This window comes from Rhinoraja longicauda, chromosome 1 (assembly GCF_053455715.1).
Source record: "Rhinoraja longicauda isolate Sanriku21f chromosome 1, sRhiLon1.1, whole genome shotgun sequence".
Lineage (NCBI taxonomy): Eukaryota > Metazoa > Chordata > Chondrichthyes > Rajiformes > Arhynchobatidae > Rhinoraja > Rhinoraja longicauda.
The window spans coordinates 100,643,898-100,659,070 of NC_135953.1; the positions used below are offsets into that span (position 1 = coordinate 100,643,898).

Here is a 15,173-nt window from a genome sequence, read left to right on the forward strand (position 1 = left end):
CAAGATAAGCTGAAGTTAACTCATGCCAGGTAAGCAACATACACTCGCTCCATTGTCAGAGTGAAGCCAAACGCAAATTGGAGGAACAGCACCTCACATTTTGCTTGGGCAGCTTACAACCCACCCTGATTTTTCTAATTACGTAACCCTTGCATTCCCCCTCTCTCCGTCCCTCTCCACCCTATTTGCCGTACTAGTTTCACTGTTTGTATCACTCATTATCACCTTCCCCACAGCCAACAATGGACCATTTTGGGCTCCACCATTCCTTGATCATTGTTACTGGCTTTGATCTGTATTTTTGCATATCTTTCATTCATTTGTTCTATGTACCTTTTCATATCTCTCAGTTCCCTCTCCCTGAATCTTCATCTCAAGAAGGGTCTCAACCCGAAACGTCATCTATTCGTTTTCTCCAGAGATGCTGCCTGGCCCGCTGACTTACTCCAGCTTTTTGTGTCTATCTTCGATACACGCACTGACCTGACTAGCCCACCACAAATTAAGCAGAATAAAGCCAAACATAGAATCATAGAAGAGGAACAGGCCCTTCAGCCCACATATTCTGTACTGAACATAATGCCAAATTAATCCAATCCTTTCTCTGACAGTTGTTTCTGGATAAGTTAAAGGAAAATGTATTTTAGTTTAGTTTAGTTTATTATTGTCATGTGTACCAAGGTACAGTGAAAAGCTTTGTTTGTGTACTAACCAGTCAACTATATATGAAGTTGTGCACAGTGCACAGATAAAGGATAAACAAAATACAGGAGTAACTCAGCGGGCCAAGCAGGCATCTCTGGAGAAAAGGAATAGGTGACGTTTCGGGTCGAGACCCTTCTTCAGGATAAAAGGTACAGCATTTAATGCAAGATATAACATTATTTAGTAAACACTGGTAATATTGATGGTGAGAGCCGGTATTGAGGGGGGTTGTTCTGGGATGTCAGAACTAACTGTTGAGCCTTCCCGAGATGTCGTGGACCTAACTTAATGAAACACCAGTGAATGGAGGTGCCCACTTGATAACCTCAATGATATACTGGCATCGATATGATCAGTTTTTTTTAAATGAGTTTGTTACCATGTAGGTAGCTGATAATTGCAAATGGAGTTAGTTGTTGTCCTTAGCATAAGTTTGCATAATCAGTTTAAATCGTACTTTGGCTTTGGGCTTGGTTTCCTTAATTGAGCGCTTATCCTAGCACGAGTACTTGGTGCTTTAAATGTGACTGACGTCTAATAAAGTCTGATTAAAGAAATGTGTCCAACGAGGTAGGTGGGATAGCAGGACAATGCTGAGTCAGGTCGAGATTAGAGCGTCTTCGGAAACATCGCGAAATTCCCACGCTGTCAATGCTTCTCCGGCGTCCTGGTTTTTGCTGAAATCACTGACAAGTCGGTAAGTACTTGAGAGTTTTGAACTATAACACCTTGTATGGGTTACTTAAAAACCAAGCTTCACTGTAACAAGGAATAAACCGGATTTACTTTCAGTTTATTAAAGCTGTATTAAAAAAAAAAAGTGGTTCAGTGGATTTTTGTGAAAAGTGTGTGGGCATTCTTTGAAAATGTAAGGGAGATGCATATCTGGTTTCTGGGTTGAATATCTGGGTTTGGAGCCCACTTTAAATGTAATGGCTGAGGCCAAAAACATCATGAAAAAATTCCTACGCTTACCTGACCGTCAAACTGTTGCCTCCAATCTACCTGTCAAATGTCCTGACGACAAATAAATTCGTTAAACACAAGCGTTTTATGGGATTTTGAAATGACTTTACTTATTTTAATATTATGTGCTTCTAAATGCATCTTAAGAGAACCGATCAAACCTGGGGACAGCATGCGACAGCAACCGCAATAAGCTACGATACCTGGCGACAAGCCAGCTGTCGCCGAGAAATTTCAAACTGTTTGATTTCTCAGCGACGCGCCGAGATCCACTACGATCCACTACGATCTTTGGAAGACTCCTCACGATCATGCCCGCGACACCCCGGCGAACTGTCGGCGACAGCCTAGTCGCCGGCAGTCGCCTTAAAATCGCCTAAGTGGGACAGGCCCTTTTATGCAAGTTTTTCCCCAAAACAAGCATTGCTCTTTTCCATCAAATATCCACTTGGCCTCAGGTTTGGTGTTTGATAAAACGTGATAAAACTAATGATCAAATCCAAATTAAATATCTGGTTTACATTTATTCTGTACATGCCTTCAGTATTCCAAAAGCCATATCCCCAACTCCTGTAGGGGAAAGAATAGTGAGCGCTAATAACTGGTAAGTAAGGATGTCAGAGAGTCATAGAGTCATACAGCATGGAAACAGGATTCGGCCCAACATGCCCACACCGCCCAACATATCTCAGCTACACTGGTCCCACCTGCCTGCATTTGATCCATATCCCATGTACCTGTCTAACTGTTTCTTAAATGTTGGAATAGTCCCTGCCTCAACTAGCTCCTCTGGCAGCTTGTTCCTTACACCCACCACCTTTTGTGTGAACTATGGATTGTGCTAATGTGGTGACCGGGAACCACAGACTAAGCCTAAAAGTAGAGACATGGAATACAGCAGTGGTGACACCCAAGTTTCAGGAATCTTATTGATCATGTTATAGTGTGCACCCATCGTTGTAACAGAAAGTTTGATCTACTGTCAACTAAGTTTATCTTGTGGATAATCACCTTATTCTGTAATTAAGACCCAAGTATTTCTGTAACCTCCATTCTTCAATAAGGACCTGGCTTTACTGTTAATCAAGTTTCTGTGAAATCTTGGCAGCTGAGAATGTAAAATCTGTACAACAGTTGAGATCAAAATGGTCTCCTGGCGTGCACCAGGGTGAATAAATCACCCGTTACTTCTACGAACACCAACTCCATGCGACCTTTCCATTTGCTCCTGCACCTATCAACTGAAAATTAAATCTGTGGCCTTCTAGTTCCCAGAATTCTTACATGAAAACTTGGATAATCTCGGCATTTTGCATGCAATCACTGCAAGTTTAACTTCTTCACACAAAAGGAATACAGTGCCTTTTAAAAAAGTAATCATACTATACTCAGTCTCATTGACCTGAAGGCAGCTTATTATTAGGCTGGGAAATACACAGGAACCTTTGATATTGGGTGGAGGCTTAGAACATAAGAGCAATAATGCACAGGATTAGGCCCTTCGGCCCACAATTAGGAGTCTGTTATCTGCTGCAAGACCTCCGCAGCATGCCCATCACAATGTCCGTGCAGGACATGATGCCAACTTAAACTAAACTTTGCCTGGATAGAGTGAACGTGGAGAGGATGTTTCCACTAGTGGGTGAGTCTTGGGCAATAGGGGATAGCTTTGGAATTAAAGGACATACCTTTAGAAAGGAGATGAGGAGGAATTTCTTGAGTCAGAGGGTTGAATTCTGATGAATTCATTGCCACAGATGGTTGTGGAGGCCGTCAATGGGTATCTTTAATGGTTGACAGTAAGGGAGTCAGGGGTTATGGGGAGGAGGCAGGAGAATGGGGTCAAGAGGGAAGGATAGATCAGCCATGACTGAATGGCTGGGTAGAATCGATGAACTGATTGGCCTATTTCTGGTCTTCTGACTTTTGAACTTATTTGGCAATTCAGATTGACCAAGCCAAAGATTGCAAAGAAAATTGACTCTGTTTCTGAACTCATCTGTAACGTTGGTCTTGTGTTCCACAGTGCAAAACTACCTTCCACATCACATTTTCTCCCGGGACAAGGCATTTACACAAACCAAAGTGGCTCTGCACACTCACCAGGCTGTTCATCTTGGAAGACGACGAATCAGCTCTCTGCTTCTTAAGGCAGGGCAGATCCTCAGGCCGGCCGTCTCTGACACCATGGTTCCTCCGGCTCCCTGACGTGCCCTCCGAGGATGACCTCAGGCGCCTCTCCGCCCACTTGTCCTCGTGCCGGGGGCTGAAGGGCCTGTTCATCGTCACTGCAAAACAAAATCAAACAAAGGGGCCGGTGGGCAACAACGTACCGAGTAGTGAGAGGCCTGGATAGAGTGGATGTGGAGAGGATGTTTCCCCTCGTGGGAATGTCTAGGGCCTGAGGGCACTGCCTCAGAATAACAGGTTGTTCCTTTAGTAAGGAGATGAGGAGGTATTTCTTTAGCCAGAGGGTGGTTAATCTGAAATTCATAGCCACAGACACCTGTGGAGGCCAAGTCAATGGATATATTTAAGGTGGAGATTGATAGATTTGTGATTAGTACGGGTGTCAGAGGTTGTGAGGAGAAGGCAGGAGAATGAGATCAAGAGGGAAAGATAGATCAGCCATGATTGAATGGCAGAGTAGTCTCGATGGGCCGAATGGCCTAATTCTGCTCCCCTGACTTTGCCAATTCAGAGTGACTAAGCCAAAGATTGCAATGAAAGTTTCACTAACTCAATGCTTCACTAACTCAACCGTATAAGGAGAGAGACATAACAAGAGAGATACAAGGAGATACAAGGAATGGCAAATACTGGAATATTGAGCAAAACACTTGAGGACGAGTGGCACATTGGTAGAGTTACTGCCTCACAGCGCTAGAAACCTGGGTTTGATCTTGACTATGGGTGCTGTCTGTACAGAGTTTGCACCTCTCCCTGTGACCGCGCGAGTTTTCTCCGGGTGCTCGGGTTTCCTCCCATGTTCCAAAGACATGCAAGTTTGTTGGTTAATTGGCTTCTGTAAATTGTCCTTCGTGTGTAGGGTTGAACTAGTTCGTGGGTGATCGCTGGTCGGCACGGATTCAGTGGGCTAAAGGCCTCATTTCCACGCAGTATCGCTAATCTAATCTAATCTAAAAATAATCTAAATAGCACAAAGCGCTGGAAGAACTCAGCAGGTCAGGCAGCATCTGTGGAATGAATAAGTGACGATTCAGATTGTTTACCTTCTTCCGACTGATTGGACTGGGTGAGAGAAAGTTGGAAAAGAAGTAGGGTTGGGAGAAAGCCTGACAAAGGAGAATATAAAGTCATGAAGAGGGCAACGTGCCTTGTCTGTATGAAACCATTAGACTCATTTTAATCAGGCCTGAAGCATCTAATTAATTCATGGATCTCATTAACTGCAATTGAAGCAAATGAAAGCAGTATGCTTAAGTTTATTCCTGTTGTGCATAAGTCACTCAGGACCAATCTTTATTTGATGCTATATTTGGGTGCTTAATTAGCAAAGGACAAGGATTAAAGCTGAATGGCAAAACAAAACCAGAGGTAACACAAGGTGAAAGTTCTTTTTTGATACAACAGGAAGCTGAGATTTGGAATGCACTGTATATGAGGTGGTGAGTACAGACCAAATATTATCTTTCATAAAGGCGGAGAAGGGTGGGTGGAGAACATAGAACGCAGAACGGTTCACACATCGACAGGCCCTTTAGGCCATAATGTCCATGCCAAGCACAATGTCAGACTAAACTAATCTCCTCTGCCTGCATTTGATCCATATTCCTGCATATCCATATGCCTATCTAAAAACCTCTTAAAATGTCTGTCTCCACCAGCACCCTTTGCAGTGTGTTCCAGGCACTCACCACCCACTATGTAAAAAAAACATGTCCCACGCTTCTCATTTCAACTTTAGACACTAGAACTTGCAGATGCTGGTTTGCAAAAAAAGACACAAAGTGCTGGAGTAACTCAGCAGGTCAGGCAACATTCCGAAGAACATAGATGACGCTTCGGGTCTGAGAAAGGGTCTTGACCCGAAACGTTATCTATCCATGTCCTCCAGAGATGCTGCCTGACCCGCTGAGTTACTCTTTTTGTTCCTTTAAACTGTGCCCCTCTGACCTTGAAGCTATGTCCACTCGTCTTTGGCATTTCCATCCGAAGAAAACGATTCTGATCGTCTATTCTACCCAAGTTTCTCATATTTCATACACTTCTATCAGGTCTCAGCTCAGCCTCCAAAACTCTGGAGAAAACAATCCAAGTTTGTCCAGCCACTCTTTATAGCTACTACCCTCTAACCTAGGCAGAAATAATAGAAAAAGAAAATCTAGATACCGTGGGCAAAGAGCAGGGCAAACCGAGCTGCCACCTCGAACACTAAGACTCAATGGGCGAAATGATAAAATGTAGAAACCAAGAACTGCAGTTGCTGCTTTACACATAAAGACATCAAGGGGCGTGGCTGTGCTCTGCAGCTGCGGCTCACCGGCAGTCTCTCTGTCTTTTTTTTGTTTTTTGTCTATTGTCATCGTTTAATGTACGTTTTGTTCTATTTTTAACTCTGTGTATGTGGGGGGGTGGTGGGGGGGTTGGGGGAAACCTTTTTTCTAATCTCTTCCTCAACGGAGATGCGACCTTTACCGTGTCGTATCTCCGTTCGCGCTACGGCCTAACATCGTGGAGTCGGCGGCCTCCAGCTGGGATCGACCTTGAAGACTCCAATCGCAGGGCCTGGACTTACCATCTCGGAGGCTTCGGCCGTGGGCCCTGCAGACCGCAACATCGGGAGTTCGCAGGTCCCTGGCTGGCGACCGGTTTTTGGGAGCTCCAGCCATAGCAGCTTCGACCGCCCCGAAGCGCGAGGTACGATCGACCCGCTCGCAGGCCCTTCATCGCCCTGCGTGGCCTGGCCGCGGCACTTTCCATCGCCCGGTGGGGGCTCAGGACCTTGATGGCTGTTTGTGTAAAAATTGTATCTGTGTGTCCTGTGCTTTTTGTTGTCTACTGCCGGACCCTGACGTGAGAGGACGCTGGCGTTGTTTATTCGCCGCTTTTCCGTTAGGATAGTTTGTCTGTTTGTTTTTATGTTGATTGTTTTTGTAAAGCGCTTTGAGCACCCGATAAGGCGCTATATAAAATAAATGCTTATTATTATTATTATTACTATAAAGTGCTCGCACAATACAGCGGGTCAGGTAGCATCTCTGGAGAACAAGGATCGGTGACGTTTCGGGTTAAGACCCTTCAGACTGAGTGTGGGAGGGGGAGAAGAAAACTGGAAAAAGGGGAGAGGCAGAACAAAGCGTGGCAGGTAATTGGAGCAATTTTTTTTTGATAAGCAGAAGGTTGGAACAAAGGTCACAGATTAGTGGGCGGCACAGTTGGTAGAGGTGCTGCCTCACAGCGCCAGCTACCTGGGTTTGATCCTAACCTCGGATATTGTCTCTGTGCAGTTTGCACATTTGCCATGTGACTGCGAGGGTTTCCTCCGGGTTCTCCAGTTTCCTCCTACATCCCAAAGATGTGCGGGCTTGTACAGAATGGATGACAAAGTGAGATAATACAGAACTAGTATGGACGAGTAGTCGGCATGGACTCGATAGGTCGAAGGGCCTATTTCCATGTTGTATCTGTAAACCAAACTTTAAACTAAAAAGCAGAAGGTGTGAAACAGGTTTGAAGAGTTGTGGATTGTGAAGCCAGAGGGAGTAAAGTAGCAGGTGGGTGTGTGAAGAGGGGGGAATGGAGGGGAGAAACATGTGTGAGACAGAAGGAGGCTAAGGGGGGTGGAGGGAAGTGGAGGGGGGGGGGAGAGAGGGGAGAGTGCAGTTGGGAAGTCAGTAAGAGGTTACCATAAATTGCAGATTTCCATGCAATGATTGCTTCTGTCATCACACTGTTTGCTTCTGAATAATACCATCACCCTCGCGCCAACCATCGCAACTAAACGCAACTCAGCAGCAATTATTCAGAGAATGTCAGAAACTCTGCCCTCACCTGCTTTCAACACAAGTCTTCCCCTGACAAGTAAAGTAGGTGTAAGCTTGCCTCCATTACTCCAGGATGGTAATTGAAAACTGTCACATTTATTTACAAGAAGAGATAACACAGTGAGTTCGTGACAGCAATCAAATGTGAGTGCTCAAGCCAAGCTTCAAAACCTTTCAAGCTTGACTTAAATAATTGGATGTGTTGGAAGGAACTGCAGGTTCTGGTTTCCTCCGAAGATGGACGCAAGAAGCTGCAGTAACTCAACGTGTCGGGCAGCATCCCTGGAGAAATGTGACATCTCGGGTCGAGACCCTTCTTCAGACTGAGAGTTAGCGGAGAGGGAAACAAGAGATATAGAAGGTGCATGGAACAAATGAATGGAATCATAATCATAATCATATTTATTAGCCAAGTATGTTTTGCAACATACGAGGAATTTGATTTGCCATACAGTCATACCAATAAAAAGCAACAAAACGCACAAAATACATTTCAACATAAACATCCGCCACAGTGACTCCCCCACATTCCTCATTGTGATGGAAGGCAAAAAGAAAGTTCAATCTCTTCCCTTCTTTGTCGTCCTGTGGTCGGGGGCCTCGAGCCGTCAGTTGACGGGGCGATCTTGGCTCCCACAGCTGGCGGTTGGGCCCTCCGCGTTGGGGCGATCAAGCTCCCGCATCGGGGGGGACCTTGGCTCTCCGCGCCAGGCGATCAGACCCCGGGTCCAGGCTGGTCGAACCTTCTGCGACTTTGGAGCTTCCCGACATCAGTCTCTACCCGAGACTGCGAGCTCCTCCATGTTGAAGTCCGCAGGCTGCAGTTGGAGCATCGATCCTAGGCAAGGGATCGCACGCTCTGATGGTAAGTCCAGGGCCCCACGGTGGGGCTCAAAGTCAGCCTCGAGCAAGGCCGCCAGCTCCATGATGTTAGGCCGCAGAGCGACCGGAGATACGATCCGGAAAACAATCGCATCTCCGTCAAGGTAAGAGATTGAAAAAAAAAGTTTCCCCCTCCCCCCCCACACAAAACAAACCAGAGAACATTAACATATACTTTTAAAACACACTAAAAATAACAAAAAGGCAAAAAGACAGACAGACCGTTGGCGTGGCTGCCATCGCTTACGGTGCCTTCCGGTCAGTGTAAGGTATGCACGAAATGTTAGAGAAATTCAGCGGAACAGGCAGCATCTCTGGATAGAAGGAATGGGTGACGTATTTCTTCAGAAGGGTCTCGACCCGAAACATCACCCATTGCTTCTATCCAGAGATGCTGCCTGCTCCGCCGAGTTACTCCAGCATTTTGTGTCTATCTTCGGCTTAAGTCAGCATCTGCAGTTCCTTCCCACACCTGATCCATTGTTGGCTGTGGGGAAAGTGATAACGAGTTATACAGAGAGTGAAACTCAACAGGACTTCAGTGAAACTAGTACGGTGACTGGTGGGGACGGAGAGAAAAGGAATAATTAGATTACTGGCTCACAAATGACCAACGAGAAATCAAAGATAAATTTAAAGAAATGGGAGAGAACTACAAGAAGAACGTCAGTGAAAACACCTTTGTGTGGAATTCCTGATTTCAAAATGCCTGGCTGTAATTCGCACTTTGCCACTAGTCTTGTGAGTAATTTACAAACTAACACAGAGTGCAAATTGGAGGAAAAGCACCTCATATTTTGCTTGGGCAGCTAACAACCCAGCTAACAATGTAGATTTCTTTAATTTCAAGTAACTCCTGCACTCCCTCCTCTCCCCTTTCCCACTCCGCCACCCCGGTCATCCTACTAGTTCTTCTTGTCGCACCCTTGTTTCCCTCTTGTTATCACACCTTCCCCAGCCAACCAAGGGTCATTACGGGCTCCACCTTCTCACCTTCCTAAGGTTACCTGTTACTGGCCCTGATTTGTTCTGGCCTTTTCTCACCTCTGAACATCCTCTCCACATCCACTCTATCCACGCTTTTCAATCTTTGGTAAGGCCCCCCTTCATCCTTCTAAACTCCAATGAGGACAGGCCCATTGCCATCAAATGCTCATCGTATGTTAAACCAGTCATCCCCGGGATTATTCTCGCAAACCTCCTCTGGACCCTTTCCAACCCCAACACATCCTGCCTCAGATATGAGGTCCAAAATTGCTCACAATACTCCAAATGCCTTCTGGCCAGTGTCAGATAAAGCCTCAGCATTATATCGATGTTTTTATATTCTAGTACGCTGGAAGTAAATGCTAACATTGCATTTGCCTTCCTTACCACCGATTCAACTTGCAAACTCACTTTTTGTGAATCCAAGTCTCTTTGCACCTCGGATTTCCGAATCCTCTCCCCATTTAGAAAATAGTCTATGCCTTTATTCCTACCACTGAAATGAATGACTTCACACTTTGAGTGAAAAATTGCCTCTGATATCCTTCTTTAAACTCTCGCCTCTCACCTTAAGCCTGTGCCCTCTACATTTGGAATCCTCTACCCTGGGGTAAAAGATTGTGAGCGTTTACTTTGTTCATGGCCCTCCGACCTTGTGGACCTTGACAAGCCAAAGGTCCCCTCTCTCAGATGAGACATTAAGCAGAACCCAAGTGTGTCCTCCCAAATGGTGACAATAAATTAAATGGATCTATTCAAAAATAAAGTGTTCTGTAATGTTTCCCTCCTCTGAAAGACAAAATGGAGTGTGGTGCCACTCTATATTTTTTTTTCAATGTCTCTGACAATAAGTAGAAAGCAAATCAAGTGTTTATTAAGCAAAACACAAAGTGCTGAAGTTTGCTCAGTATGGCTCAATGGACTGCAACTTGTCATTTTGCAGTATTCCTCAATACTCTGGCCATTCAATAAACCTACATCCAACGTTTTCACGGCAGCTAAAATCATACAGAATCGGTAAGAGCTGCAAAAAAATATATATATAAAGTGACAAGAAAGAAAAATGCTTGCTGTGGTTCAAATGCACAACTGTGGGTTTAATCATATTTACAAGTGGTCTGGTGTTTGAGGCAGAGATCGAGAGATCTAAAATGGATTCTGCATTAAGTTAAAAAGATATTGATGATGTCAGCAGCATTGACAGACAAACAAAAGGCTTAAGTTTTGATATTCTAACCTCATTCTCTTGCTGATCCACCCCCCAACTCAGAGAATTAGTTCCTCTCTAATGAATGGACTGAGGCTTCTTATCTCCCAGAGCAGAAATGAATTTGTACCAAATTTCAAATCTCAGTTAAGAAACTCATTCCTGTGAATGATTAGCTGCTCTAATCAGAAAATTACTACACAAAATTCACTTGGCACATCTCACTATCTTTCTTGCTCTCATGGGACAGAGAATCCCACTTAACCATTTAGGTGCAACATTCCACCACATCGCCCAGGCACAATGGGGAACAAATGACATGAGAAACTACAGAGGACGGCACGCTTATCTACTTTAGTTTTATTTGGTTTAATTTAGAGATACAGAGCGGAAACAGGCCCTTCGGCCCACCAAGTGGGTGCCAACCAGCGATCCCCGCACATCAACACTACCCTAAACACACTAGGGACAATTTACATTTCTACCAGGCCAATTAACCTACAAATCTGTACGTTTTTGGAGTGTGGGAGGAAGGCGAAGATCTAGGCGACAATCACACGGTCACGGGGAGAACGTACAAACTCCGTACAGACAGCACCCGTAGTCAGGATTGAACCTGAGTCCCTGGCGTTGTAAGCGCTGTAAGCAACAATTCTACTGCTGTGCCACCGTGTCGCTCCACTGTTGTAGAGGAAGGGGAGCAGTTATAGAGGGAGGGGAGCAGCAGTCACTGTTACAGTGGGAGGGTAAGGGAGCAAGAGAAGACATCTATCTATAGGGTGACACAGTGGTGCAAGCGTGGCACACTGCGCAGCGGTAGAGTTGCTGTCTTCTCAGTGCCAGAGTTCCCGGTTCGATCCTAACCTCGGGTGCTGTTGTTACGGTGTGTGTACATTCTCCCCATGACTATGTGGGTTTTCTCCGGGTGCTCCAGTTTACTCCCACATTCCAAAGTCGTGTAGGTTTGTCGGTTAATTGGCTTTGGTAAAATTGTAAATTGTCCCTAGTGTGTAAGATAGTGTTCTAGGATAGTGGGATGATAAGTGGTCAGCATGGACTCGGTGGGGCGAAGGGCCTGTTTCTGCAGTAAATTCTTGTCTAATAATGTTTTGTGCAGAATAAAGTCCAGCAAAGTCCAATTAAAGTTAGTCTGCGAGCCTCCAATGAGGTAGATGGGAGGTTAGGACCGTTCTCTAGTTGGTGATAAGATGGTTCAGTTGTTTGATAACAGCTGGGAAGAAACTGTTCCTGCATCGCGAGGTGCAACTCGACTACTGAGTTTGTCGTGACTTTGGGGTTCTAAAATGGTGAACAATCAATTGCCTTTTAGTTCAGAAGATCAACTTTACTCATGCAGGAAGCTTTCAGAGGAGAAATTTCAGCATTGTAGTGAGGGAGGCTGAAAGAAGTCTCAAAGATATTGATTAATTGATCGATTGAAAGATACAGCATAGAAACAGGTCCTTCGGCCTACCGAGTCCACGCCGACCATCGATCACCCATTCACACTAGTCCTACGTAACCAACTTTCTCATCCATTCACCAAACATTAGGGTCCTCTTTACAGTGACCAACTAAACCACAAACCCACACATCTGTGGAATGTGGGATGAAACCAGAGTACCAGGCTGAAACCCATGTGGTCACAAGGAGAACATTAAAACTCCATACAGACAGCACCCCAGATCAAGCATGAGCCAAGATCTCTGGCGCTGTGAGGCAGCAGTTCTGGCAGCTGTGCCACAATGTTGCCCTAGGAATGATGCAGACACGTATGACAGAGATCTGTATGGAGATTTGTCGATCAGGATCACGGCTTGCAACCGTCATAGCGATCTATAGTAGTTGCGGCCTCAAAATGGCAGCCAACGTCACCGGAGACCCAAACCACCCTGGCCGCGCACTCGTATCACTCCTGCCATCGGGAAGAAGATATAGGAGCCTGAAAACTCCCGGTTCAGAAACAGCTTCTTCCTTACAGTCATCAGGCTATTGAACACTACAATCGCCAAATAAGCTTTGAACTGCATCGACTTGGTGGCATTGGTTTTGGCTTTTTGCACTATTATAGTTTGTTTGTTTATATATACACTGATGAGCCAAAACATTATGACCTGATGAGCCAAAACATTATGACCACCTGCCTAATATGGTGTTGGTCCTCCATGTGCAGCCCCATATGCAGCAGGGTGCGATGCACTGTGTATTGTGACACATTCCTCCCATTAAAATTTTCTGTGACTTGTGCCACAGTAGACCTTCTGTTGGTTCAGACCAGACGGGATAGCCTTTGTTGCCCTCGCTCATCGATGGACCTTGGGCGCCCAACACCCTGTCGCCGGTTTGTGGTTTGTCCCTCCTTGGACCACTGTCGGTAGGGACTCACCACCCCACAAGCCTTGCCATTTCAGAGATGCTCTTACCTAGTCGTCTGGCCATAACAATTTGGCCGCTGTCAAAGTCGCTCAGGTCTTTACTCCTGCCCATTTCTCCTGCATCCAACACATCAACTTCAAGAACTGATTGTTCACTTGCTGCCTAATATATCTTGTCAGGTGCCATTGTAACAAAACAATCAAAGTTATTCGCTTCACCTGTCAGTGGTCATAATGTTTTGGCTCATCAGTGTTTATATAAATGTTTTTTTCATTTATTATATTGTTTACGGAGTACTATGTTCACATTCACAGTCACAGTCTGAAGAAAGGCACAGGTGGTAGACCTTCAGCCTCAGAGTACCAGACACCTGGATTTGATCCTCACCTTCGACGCTGTCTGAGAGGAGTTTGCATGTTCTCCCTGTGACCGTGTAGGTTTCCCCTGAGTGCTCTTTTTTTCTCCCACATTCCAAATGCGTGTGGGTTTGTAAGTTAATTGACCTTTATAAATTGCCCCTAGTGTGTCTGGAGCAGTTACAAAAGTGGGATAAAATAGAACTAGTGTGAACATGTGAGCGATAGTCATCGGGGATAATGTGGGCCGAAGGACCTGTTTTCATGCTGTATTTTTCAATTTTCCCCTTGCCCCCACCTCTCCCAATGGCCACTAGCCAACCATTTATATATATAATCAATCAAATTGAAAATTGAGCTCCATAAATTGATTATTGGCCTCTGGAAATTGATTGATTGGTCAATCGGTCAATCGATTCATCCATTCATTCATTCATTGGTTGATGCATTATTGTCACATGTACTTGGTATAGTGAAATTCTTTGTTTTGTACACAATACACAGGTTATGCATAGAGTCCAGGGCATGAGAAAGTTACAAAAGTATTCAATATAGTCCCGATGGTCCCTTTTCCATCTCGATCCCCTTGCGTGTAATAGCCCCTTGTGTGCAGGTGAGGGGATGAGAAAGTGGGATAACACTGAACATTTTCCATTTCCCGGTTGTTTGAAGCTTCCTTCAAAGCTCAGACAATATTTTTTTTAAAACACTTCAGGAGATGGGAAATCAATACAACTATTTAACAAATAACTAGATGGCCATCAAAGTGTGAAAGGGTGATTGATGGTTGGTATGGACTCAGTGGGCCAAAGGGCCTGCCACCATGCTGCATCTACCAAACTAAAACTAATTGATCATGTTCATCCATAATACGGATAAAGAAATGGTGGATTTAATACTGAAGTTGAACAGCCGAGTTTCCAGAACTTCAGTTATGTTAACATACTCCCTGGTTGATTTTTTTATTTTAGATGTGAGATAGTGAGATGTGAGATGAAATAGTGAGATATGTCTCACTATTTCAATAAACTCACTATGTTTAGTTTAGTTTAGTTTAGTTTAGTTTAGGCCGCGGGATTTTTCTCTGCTGGGTGGGGGCTTCAATGTCGGGAGCCACGACCGCCCCGACGTGCAGCAACAGCGGCAGCGTATTCGCCCGCCCCGGATCGCGGGGCTTGGGTCGGCCCGCTGTGGACCGTCCGGCGCGGCCTGGAACTACAACAGCCTGACCGCGGGAGAAGACGGCAGGGGAAGGGAAAAGACATTGTGGCCTTCCATCACAGTGAGGAGAGGACTGGAGGAGACTCACTGTGATGGATGTTTCTTTTTTTTGTGTGTTTTTGGGGTTGTGTATTTTTGTGTGTTTTTGGGGTTGTGTTTTTGGGGGTTTGCCTATTTTAATGCTTTATTGTGTAATCTGCCTATTTTAGTGCTTTTATTGTTGGACTGTGGGTGACTGAATTTCGTCCAAAAAACTTTTTTGGATGACAAATAAAGCTATCTTGAATCTTGAATCTTGAATCTTGAAATAAATTGCGGAAACAGGCACTTCGGCCCTCCGAGTCCACGCCACCCAACGATTCCCGCACACCAACATTATCCGACACACACTTGCGACAATTTACAATTTTTCCATGCCAATTCGCCTACAAATCTGTACGGCTTTGGAGTGTGGGAGGAAACCGA

The 15,173-nt window shown here is 45.1% G+C and overlaps 1 protein-coding gene across 5 annotated transcripts in view; it reads right to left on the reverse strand.

Annotated features, from left to right (window-relative positions):
• ccser1 (coiled-coil serine-rich protein 1) overlaps positions 1-15,173 on the reverse strand; it is a 993,014-nt gene that overhangs the window by 801,480 nt on the left and 176,361 nt on the right. For all 5 annotated transcript variants that reach the window (XM_078403227.1, XM_078403223.1, XM_078403228.1 and 2 more), the window contains exon 3: positions 3,775-3,959. In XM_078403227.1, coding sequence (XP_078259353.1) covers positions 3,775-3,959 — 185 coding nt within the window. The remainder of the gene's footprint in view (positions 1-3,774; positions 3,960-15,173) is intronic.